The sequence below is a fragment of the Mustela putorius genome, unplaced genomic scaffold (genome assembly GCF_011764305.1).
Source record: "Mustela putorius furo isolate JIRA1106 unplaced genomic scaffold, ASM1176430v1.1 tig00003863_pilon_pilon_pilon, whole genome shotgun sequence".
In the NCBI taxonomy this organism is placed as follows: domain Eukaryota; kingdom Metazoa; phylum Chordata; class Mammalia; order Carnivora; family Mustelidae; genus Mustela; species Mustela putorius.
This window is the reverse complement of record NW_025422015.1, coordinates 12,828,428-12,839,447: the sequence shown is the minus strand read 5'-3', so window position 1 is coordinate 12,839,447 and position 11,020 is coordinate 12,828,428. Positions and strand designations below refer to the sequence as shown.

The window sequence follows — 11,020 nt, the reverse complement described above, 5'->3', positions numbered from 1 at the left end:
TTAGATTTATGGGCCATGTGATTTCTGTTGCAACTACTATGATCTTGTAACACAAAAGCAACCACAGACAATATATAAATGAATGGGCATGACCATGTTGCAATAAAACTTTATTTTACAAAAACGGTGGCTGATCCAGGTGCTACAGTTCATTGACCCTTGTCCTAGATAGAAATATACAGTATCCCAGATGTCCTGGGCAGGATTAACTTCAGTTGAGACTCTGTAGAAGACAATATCAGTGACATTAACATAATAACTATTTACAATGAGAAGCAGCATTCAGAGAAAGGATCAGATACCATATTAAACACTCTAGCATCTAAGTAATTGGAGTCCCAGAAAAAGAGGAGAAAAGGACAAAAAAATGTTTAAAGAGATAATGGCTGACTTTTTCCCCCAAATTTGTTGAAAACAAATCCATGATCCAGAGAACTCTACAAATCCCAGTGGCTGAGGAGAATGAGGTTTTGAGTCGTTAGCTAGTTTTCCTGAGGCATTTTCATCGCAAGCTGTGATTCAAATTCTACGTTCACTGATTCAAGAACCCAAATTTTTACCTATTTGATATACTTCCTGTCAAGTTTGATACAATGAGTCTAGTCTCCATCACAAGAGCAAAAATGGTATTTATTGGGAAATCAACTATGTGTCAGACATTGTGCTAGAAATTACTTCATATATTCTCTTATTAATTATAGCATCTTTTGGGTAAGAGTTATTTTCCACACTATAAAATTAGAAAAACTAAACTTGTACAGTTAACACAAAATGTGTAAACAACAACCATAATGGTAGAAAAGGACACAAATTCAGGTGTCCTGGACTTATAGACTGTATTCTTCCAGGGGCTTGACTGTATGGCTAGAGCATCTGAAAAAGAAATAAGGCATGTGTGTTATATGCCTAGAAACTGTGCAATATAGGCCTATTGGAAATATGAAATGTATAAATTTGTTGATGAAGAAGAAAAATGAGGCTTTCAATTTAACCAGTAGGTCAAGCAATTACTGGTAACATACAAATTACTCACAATAGTTCTCACAGCAAGTACAATAGCTCCAAGTATGGCTATAAGACTTAGAATCATAAAACCATATGTGAAATTATTTACAGATTGTGGAATCCAGTCTATTCCTTTCAGAGACACGGAAATGCAACCCAGCAAGTTAAATCATTTGCCTAAAATAACATGATTGGTTATTGACCCTTTCCACTAAGGCATCCCCAGTTCCATTCCAGAGAATATAAATTATTCATGCAGAAAGACAAACCCAATTTTGGCAGGTCAGAGATTTCAGTGAGATGTGAATTGGTTAAGGATTGTGATTTATGAATTGAGGCAGCTGTCCGGATTGCCTTATCTCAGCTGTCCTTCTGTGAAATCTACTATTGGGAGTACCTAAATTGATCTCTATTTTATCCCATTCAACAGTCATTGGATATCTCATGAGGAGAACAGTAAATTACTGTAACACAATGCAAAACTCTGAGACTCAAAGGATGCTAGAGAAGAAACTTATGAAGAGATTATTTCTCCTTGTTTGCCAGATGTGAAATAAGCCGAGGTAGTTTGTGACCATACTTTGAAGGATTAAACATAAATCATGCTTTATTTTAAACATATTGAGCACTATACACGTCAATTACATACATTTATATACACACACGCATATATATATGCACAAGCACACATGCTCTACTATACTATAAGCCCAATGAAGGCGGGGGCTCTATTATTCTCACACATAACACATAACAATGTACATAGCAGCTGATATTCTAGGTATGCAATATTTACTGGTTGAGTGAAAATGAATAAGCACAAATACGTAGAAAAGAATAGCTCTAAAGCAAAACCTGTGACGATTTAAAGTATTAATTTAGAGCAGATTGTAAGTAGTAATAATGAAAAATATTTATGGGCTGTTACGTGTTAGCCATCCTGACCAGTGCTTTTCTACAGTTATTTCATTTGGGTCCTATCTTGAGTTGTGTGCAAAATTAGAGTTTTTTCCCTTTCTGGGCTAGACCACACAGGTCTTCAATGTTTTTAATCTCAGAAATTTTAGGACTCCAAGAATATCTGGCAAAAGATTATACATGACTCCCATAGTTTAGAGCAGTGCCAGAAAATAGCAGTAATCAATAAATGTCAGCAATTTGTGTATGCATCTGTTTGTGTGGTGTGTATGTGTGTGTGAAAGCACTAGTAATATTAACAGTAGAAGTAGAAAAAGATGTGAACCTGTTTTCACTCCTCTGCTAAAATGAAAAGCTTTAAGCAAGTTTAAGCAAGCAAGCTGGTGCTATAGTTTCAAATTCAGGGCCATTTACTCAGGAAATTGATGGAGGTAACCTGTTCATTTTAAAATCTTTGGAGCTGGGAGAGCAGAGGTATGTTTTAGTAATTAAATTTACTCAAAGCTTCTCTGGGCTTCAGTCCCACTTGTCTTGGCATCTTAGTAGACTCTAAAGGAAGAGACACACCCTCCCAAAAAAGATCAAACAGAGACAGAGGAAAGACATTGAAAATAAACATACATATTTCAAAGTTACTGAAAGAATAAATCTTAAAAGTTCTTATCACAAGAAAAAAAATTTTGTAACTATGTATGGTAACAAATGTTAAGTAGATTTATTGTGGTAATCATATTGAAATATATACAAATATCAAAGCATTACATTGTACACCTGAAACCAACATAATGTTATATGTCAGTTATACCTCAACAAAATTTTTTTAAAAAGTGGGATTTGCATGTTATTCATTCTTCCCAAAAATGTTCTTCGTGGCCAATACAAACGTTCTTTAGGTTGAAGAAAGCAGTGACTCTTCCTTTCTTAAAAGGGATAATTAACATTCTGTAGTCTGAATAACTAAAAAAATTTAATAGAAAAAAAGATGATTCGGGGTCTCATTAAACACAGGAGGAATGGTTTCTCAAATACTTTTAATAATCTTCATACAACAACCCTGTGAGGTAAATACTACCATCAACCCCATTTAGAGAAACTGACACTCAGAGATGGTAAATACTTTTCCCGAGATCTCAAATCTAACCGAGTGGTGAAACAAGGGTCCAAACAGGTTTTCTGATTCCAGAGCCCATATGTTCTTCCTCCTCACATGGATACCAAATGAGAAAGAAATTTAGCTGACATCATTTCTGGGGAGTCATTCACATTTCTCAAGTACTCCCTTGACACATATTACACTGTGTTAGTTCTCTGCTTGGCTTTTCCTCTTCACATTGAGAACAGGCCAGGGAAATACAAAAATGGCCAATCTTCACAGAACTAATAACCCCTGAGATTTTTGCAGGAGAAAATAAGAAACCCAGACTTATTTTCCCTTAATTCCTCATGTTTCAGGGTCCTAAAAATCACCCCAATAATATTCTCGTGTGCCTACAGCTCACCAGTTAACAAAAAGCAATTCATTCACTATCTTTCACCCTCTGGTTTTGCCATCTACTAACTGTAACTTTGGGTAGATTACTTACACTCTCTGGGCTTGACCTGTAAAATAGACACGCAAAAGAACATATCTCACAGAGTTGTAAGAACTCTGGGGAGATAATTTTTTTAAAATACTTAATAGCAGATAGAAATCATCCCATAGGCTAATATATTATTATAAGAGAGTTTTTTCCCATCTACTCTAGTTCTTCTCATATGCTTTTCACATCAGGAAAGAAAGGCTCAGTGGACAGCATACAAGCATGGCCCCAAACTTTAGTTTTCAATAATTGATTCTCTAGGAAGAATGTACATATCTTTGATTGCCAAATTGCATTTTGAAACAAACAAGATTCTTGAATATTGTACTTTCTCACTTAATGCCCCCAGTCATGGGGTTGATTGTAAAATCACTATACATTCTTTACCTCCCCGCATCCCTGTCACTGGAATATAACTTCAGATCTTCTTACTAAAAGCTGGAATCGCCATGAGCCTTGCTTTGGCTGGTGGGACATTAGTAACTCTGAAGCAAGCAGAGGCTTGGCATGTTCTTGCACTTTTGGCCTTTTCAACTCTCTGTTTTGGAAACTCTATAATCCCCACCACAAGTAGAAGTCTGGGCCAATCTTCAGAAAGACAAGAGACATGTGCCTTAGTCACCCAAATCACTCTGGGTCAAGTCTGCCAACCTCCAGATATGTGAGTTAAGTCACCCTGGATAATCCACCTGGCAGCTGACCTGCTGACTAACCATATATGCATGCAAGAACTCAGTAGAAATTACTAAACCAGTCCAGGCTGGGTGAAATAGTCTCCTAAACCACAAGTGAAATAAATACTTTTTATTTTGGCTATTAAATTTTAGAGTGACTTGCTATGAAAAAAGTCTCAACTGATACAGATATTGAAAATATTGGAACAAAAAGTCACACAGGGGACACCTGGATGGCTCAGTGGGTTAAAGCCTCTGCCTTCAGCTCAGGTCATGATCTCAGGGTCCTGGGATTGAGACCCACGTGGGGCTCTCTGCTCAACAGGGAACCTACTCTCCACACTCCCTCTGCCTACCTCTCTGCCTCCTTGTGCTCTCTCTCTCCCTGTCAAATAAATAAATAAAATCTTAAAAAAAAAAAAAGGTCAGACACTACAAGAACAAACCCTAAAATTGCAGTAACATCTTCAGTAGGCAGAAAGTGGAAAAAGGAACAAAGAAACTATTACCAAAGGCAAGAAAAGCAATGTGAAATTCTTAGTAGAAGCTGGAAAAGCATTGAGAAAATAACTGTAGCAGGCCAGAAATATGGTGACTCTTATAATGTGAAGACAATCAGCACAATAGTCACCTGAAATAACATGAAAGATTAAAAAAACATACTAATGAAAATCTGGATTTGGCTAAGAAATCCAAAAAGAACTCTAAAAGTAACAGGTTGGTACTCCTAGCCACATTTTTGTTTGTCTGTTTGTTTTGCTTGGTTTTTTTCCTAGCCACATTTAGTAAGGTATAAGAAGAGAACAATGACCTAGTGAAGGGACCTAGAGATGAAATTGCAGGCAAATTTGGGGAAAATATAGAGGGATCAGGACTTGCTACCTGGGAATTCTTTTTGTTTTGTTTTGTTTTCATTTCTAGTGTCCCTGGCAAGTAAAAATTCCTAATGTAAGACTACAAATCAAATCAGTAGTATGACTATAAAATTCTTGGATAAACCTCAAAATATTTAAGACATGACTAATTAATATCTCATTAGACAGAAGTTTTCTAGAAATCTTTAAAAGCATGGTCTCAGAGACGTTTTATCCTTTCTTAAAAATAATTGAGGGTATAACTCTTTTTCAAACTAAGTGCATTAAAACTGGTACATTGGAAACTAAAAAAGTGATTAAGAGAGCTGTACCAACAAACAAAACAAAACAAACAAAAGCAAAGCAACTACTAGTTTCAATCAAATGGATAATATTAGTCAAACTGTAAAAAAGCCTTCTGATCCTCCACATTTCTAGCAGGAGGCAGTCTAAGGAAGTTACTCCGGTTCAAATGCAACCATTTTTTAATGAAAAAGGTTAGATGTTTTCAGCTAAAAACACAGATGATGGAGTCGCAGACTTTGACAACAATGCACCAGGAAACCACTTTGATCAAGAAGTACTGTACAATAGACTGGGGAGCATATTTCAAAAGTAGTACTAGGGCTTAAGCAAGGGATATTCAGTGCCTTCAGAATAGGGAGAACTGGCATTATGTCCTATGCAAAATTTCAAAATTGCTATGGGCCAGTAATAGCAGTGTGCCTCCTATTCTCCCACACTGCAAGTGGAGGTGTCAGAGTTCTTCTATCCCTGTATCACTATTGTGCATTAACGTTGTGTGGAAGAGAACTTTTGCTTTTCTTTCTTTAGATTCTGGCTCCTAAGGAGCCATATATCAGCCACATTCAGATTTTCATGTGATGCAAATCACAAAACCTTGGATTTCAACCTTAATGTTATGATTGGATGAGACTTTTACAATGCTGAAATGAGGTGAAGATATGTGGGAGAGACATGAATATGTGTCATCAGAGGGCATATTGTTGTAGAACATAAAATCAGTCACAAATTATTCCTATCTCTGTACCCATACCTCTGCAATCTGGCTGCAGGTCAATTGACAGGTAGTAGCTATTTCTTGAATTTGGGCTGACAGTGTAACCTGCTGTATCTAATGGAACATTAGTAAACATGAAGCAAGTCGAGGACTAAATAATGCTTGCACATTGGGGATTGCCCTCTTTTGCTGCTTCTAGTACTGTCAGCTCTTAGCATGTAAAGAAGTTCAGGTTGTCATCCTAATTAATAGTCCTATCAATTGCCAAACGTGAGACCAGAGTCACTACAGCCACTGTCTTAGCTGGTGAGTTGACCTCACATTTGGAAGGTAAAACTGAGCATTCATCATTTACTTCTTAACATTTTCCCTTTGGAAGACAGTTGTCCACAGAAATCAGCAGTTTTGTTCTGCTCTTCTCATGCATAAATCTTAGAGAGGCAGGAAGGCACTTCATGTGGGAAAGGCAGCTAGAATACAGCACTGATGAGGCCTGCACCTGTGTCTGGCTAAGAATCACACTTTCTTGAGGAGATAAACCACATCCGTCTTCCAGCACAATCTTTATGGTAATGAGAGTATAATAAGGGTGACATTTTGGCCTCTATGTGCTTTATACTTTTGTCTTATGGCTCGATTGGATCATAAGCTATAAGGGGAAGAGCAGTATTATTTATTTGGTCACCATAGATCCCAACAATGAAAATGAAACTGTGTTTCTACCATTTGCATATGCAATTAAGGTTCAAGCTAATTTTGTTCATCTCTGAAAAAACACAGGAAGACTTTGATGATTTTAAATGTTTGACCCTAGTGTTTGATGGTCTAAACAAACACATCCATTATTGCACATGATAGAAGTCAAAGCAGAATTCCGCCCATACAAAATATAGTTTTGGTTTTTGGATACTGCTTCATAGGCATCAGTAGACAGCAAATCTGGAATTCTGTTTCTGTGAAGATGAGAATATACAGCAATTTCTCTCATCCGGTGGCTCTGAGCGATCATTACATTGTCCACGTATATTTCCCCTATCCAGTACAATACCCCGATTCAACAAGGCCATGGCCCCTTGCCCATTGGCTATAATTGCATGGGTTATACAGTCACTTCATTTGCTAAGGAAAGCAGTGAAGTTGTCTAGAGTTACAGCTTTCACAGATCACAAACAAAACAAAGATGAGGAAGGCAGGTGAATAAGCAGATTTGACCCACCATTGTCTGTATGGAAGCACAGGTGGGTAGAAGATATTATACAGATGGAACAGTTGGAAGGCAGCTCCTTGTCTGTTTTGGCTCCTGCTCATCCCAGCACCCATAACAATATCTAGCACTTGGTGTATTTACTGAGGGACAGAAGAGAAGGCAGGATTGTTCATATAATTTGTGCCAGATCCTGGTCTCATCCTGGTTGGCAGTACTCTATCTTTTCACTCAGAAAAGAGATCTAACTGCAGGTTTTTCCATGTCCATGGTAAGCATTCAGCAAAAAGACAAATATTACAATATATCAGTAATATTCAGTGCTGTAATAGTTATCATAACCTGTGTTATGGTTTTTTTGTTTGTTTGTTTGTTAGATTTTTATTTATTTGACACAGAGAGAGAGAGAGATCACAAGTAGGCAGAGAGGCAGGCAGAGAGAGAGAGGAGGAAGCAGGCTCCCTGCCGAGCAGAAAGCCCGATGCGGGGCTCGATCCCAGGACCCTGAGATCATGACCTGAGCCGAAGGCAGAGGCTTTAACCCACTGAGCCACCCAGGCACCCCTGTGTTATGGTTTCTTAAATGTCCCAGAAATTAATCCTATTCCATGAAAGTAAACAAGAATCAGGAAGATTTCCCATGTAATTTTCTTTTCAGACATACCTAAATGGAGGCAGAGGGGAGGATCACTAAACATTTCGGAAAAAACTCTAAGCTTAAAAATCCACCGATTAGGGGCGCCTGGGTAGTTCAGTGGGTTAAAGCCTCTGCCTTTGGCCCAGGTCATGATCTCAGAGTCTGGGGATCAAGCCCCACATCGGGCTCTTTGCTCAGTGGGGAGGGGACCCTGCTTCTCCTCTCTCTCTCTGCCTGCCTCCCTGCCTACTTGTGATCTCTCTGTCAAATAAATAAATAAAATCTTAAAAACAAAAATCCACCTATTAACATATAGGCGATTCTCAGGTAATTGAGAGGCATTGAGGGTTCAGAGCTCCTGTTAGACTGGCCTCTTGCTTTGCTAGCACTCCTGTCTGGCTGGCTGGCTCTGCTGACAGTGTGAGTCAAGGGATTATTACATTGACCACATGCCCTCCGCTTTTCTTTGTTTTTGTTTTGTTTTGTTTTGGGACAGAGATAGGAAAGTTGACTGGGGCCCCAGAGATCTGAAAAAAAAAAAAAAAAAAAAAAGGGGGGGGGGGGGAAGGAGGAGGGGAGAGAAATTTGCAGTGGTAAGTGTTTTCTGCTGTAAGAGTCATGAGAGAATATGAGTTTGATTCTGGCAGACACGAAGTGGCAATGTGGGTCAAGAATTAACCCACAGGGATGCCAGGCTAACAACTTCTGAGACATGTCTTTGAATTACATCAAAAACTTCTATGAAGGATGTGTAAGTATTATACAAACAAACAAACGAAAAATCATTGTTGGAGTCCTGTCTTGTATTTTGACCTGATTTGCATTAAGTGTTGATGAGTAAGAATCTCTACATATATGGAGAATAATATAAATATCAACTGTATGCTTCAGAATATTCTGAATTTAAAACTATAACTAGAATAATTCAGGAACTACATTCAGCTGTTAGTGTTTTAAAGTAGCCGCTCTCTTCTCAATCTGATAATTAAGAAGTAGAAAATAAGCTGTAATGACAATTAAATAAACATCATTTGGTTGTTGAGATAGTGTGCATACTAATGAGTTTAATATTAAATTTATTATCTAATTTTCTAAAAGTGGTCCTAGATATTCTAAGATTCTCTTGGTTTTATTGCAAAAGGATTACAAGGATAGGAAGGACAGTCATTGAATTTAGAGCTTTTTAAATATTTCCAAGATCATACATTTGGTCAGCAACATGTCTTTATTTGACTGTTAGCATTTCATATTTTTGGAGTGCGAAGGGGTGAGCAAGCTCATGATACAGAATTTGCATGGGGCTTAATGAGGTCTGAAATTCTATCTTGCTTCAAAAATTCATGAATCTTAAATATTTTAAAATGTGATAATGAAAACATCCTTTAAAATGTACTTCTTTAATGTTTGTTTTCAAACCATCTTTCTCTCCTAAAACCATTAACAGGTGAAGCCTCCAACTGTGATCGGTCAATTCCACACCCTTTTCTTTGGATCAGTAAGAATGTTCTTCCTTGGCGTGTTAGGCTTTGCGGTCTATGGGAATGAGGCTTTGCACTTCAGTTGTGATCCAGACAAAAGAGAAATAAATCTCTTCTGTTATAATCAGTTTAGGCCAATCACTCCACAAGTAAGTTTTTCTGTGTGCATATAAACCTTCCTCTACACCAGATAAAAACTGTTTCCTTTTTAAATGTAAAAAAAAAAAATCATAATAAGATGAAGAATATTCTGACAGATATTATTTCTAGAATTATTACTTGTTCTCTAACTTGTTCTATGTTTCAGGTAAATTTGAGTTGGTCAAGAGTTTCCTTCATCTCCAGAATTCTGTTATCTATTGATGTTATAATTATACCCTAGTCCTGTAATCAGAAAATGGAAATTAGGTAGCTACTAAAATAAAATACTTCATTATTATTTGTAATTGGTAGTGATGACAGCAAAATAGGACTACATCTTAGTAATTAAAGATGGTCAACATCACTATCTTCCTTATATTATTTTTACTCCTCATAAGACTTATGAAACTTAGAATTGTTAAGTCTGCCTCTGTTAAGAGTCAGTCTCTTTCATGTGTTTTTGGTAATAGGTGGACTGATTTGACTAAGATATTTCTGACATACTTTAGGTGTTCTGGGCGTTACAACTAGTGATTGTCCTGGTTCCTGGAGCTATTTTCCATCTTTATGCTGCATGTAAAAGCATCAACCAAGAATGCATTCTTCAAAAGCCTGTCTACACTGTGATTTATATCCTCTCTGTTTTATTAAGAATCAGTCTAGAGGTGATAGCATTTTGGCTTCAGATTCACCTCTTTGGATTCCAAGTTAAACCCCTTTACTTGTGTGATGCTGGATCTCTTGGGAAAAAGTTTACTATTATAAAATGCATGGTGCCGGAACACTTTGAGAAGACCATTTTTCTCATTGCAATGTATGCATTTACTGTGATTACAGTAGTATTATGTGTTGCTGAAGTTTTTGAGATCATATTTAGAAGATTTTGCTTTCTAATCAGACAATGATGAGAAGGGTAATTACTTACTGTCATGCCACAATTCTTTACCAATCATTTTTAGTCAGTTCATCTTATTCAGTGAGTGTCTCAATTTCAAACATAATTTTAAACTTACCTCAGTGTGTCTGAACTTCATGTCTAATATAAAACATTATACTAAGTTCTGAGGCAGATATTCCTGAACAAACATTTCATTCTATCTTAATTTTGTCACCTACTAGAAAATATACGCAGAACTAATGTTAATTTTTTAAAATAAAATCTTTACAGAGTTCTCTCACACAAAACATCTCAAATAATCACAGTATTTTGTGGAAAGAGAAACTTTTATTATCCCTTTTACACAAAGTGGAGAATTGAGTCTCAGAGAGGTTAATGTATATGCCCAAAGTCATATAACCACATTAGAATTCAGATCTCCTAAATATAAAGGCTGAACCCTTTTGGCTAAACTTTGAGGGTATAATTATATTTGCATTCATATAAAATGTAACTTGTTTAAGCACAAAAGTTGTAAATTAATTATTAAAAGTCATTCTATAGTTTGATCACTAACTTAAAGAAATGGATTAATTACATTTTTAATATTATATTGTTTTCCTGACCATTT

General features: G+C 36.7%; 1 protein-coding gene across 1 annotated transcript; it reads left to right on the top strand.

Moving 5' to 3' along the window:
- Positions 1–8,605: 8,605 nt before the first annotated feature.
- On the top strand, positions 8,606–10,417 carry GJE1 (gap junction protein epsilon 1). The gene is made up of 3 exons (XM_045066222.1): positions 8,606–8,644; positions 9,338–9,520; positions 10,022–10,417. Exons 1-3 carry the CDS (start codon positions 8,606–8,608, stop codon positions 10,415–10,417), a joined length of 618 nt encoding a protein of 205 aa, XP_044922157.1.
- The last annotated feature ends 603 nt before the right edge of the window (positions 10,418–11,020 follow it).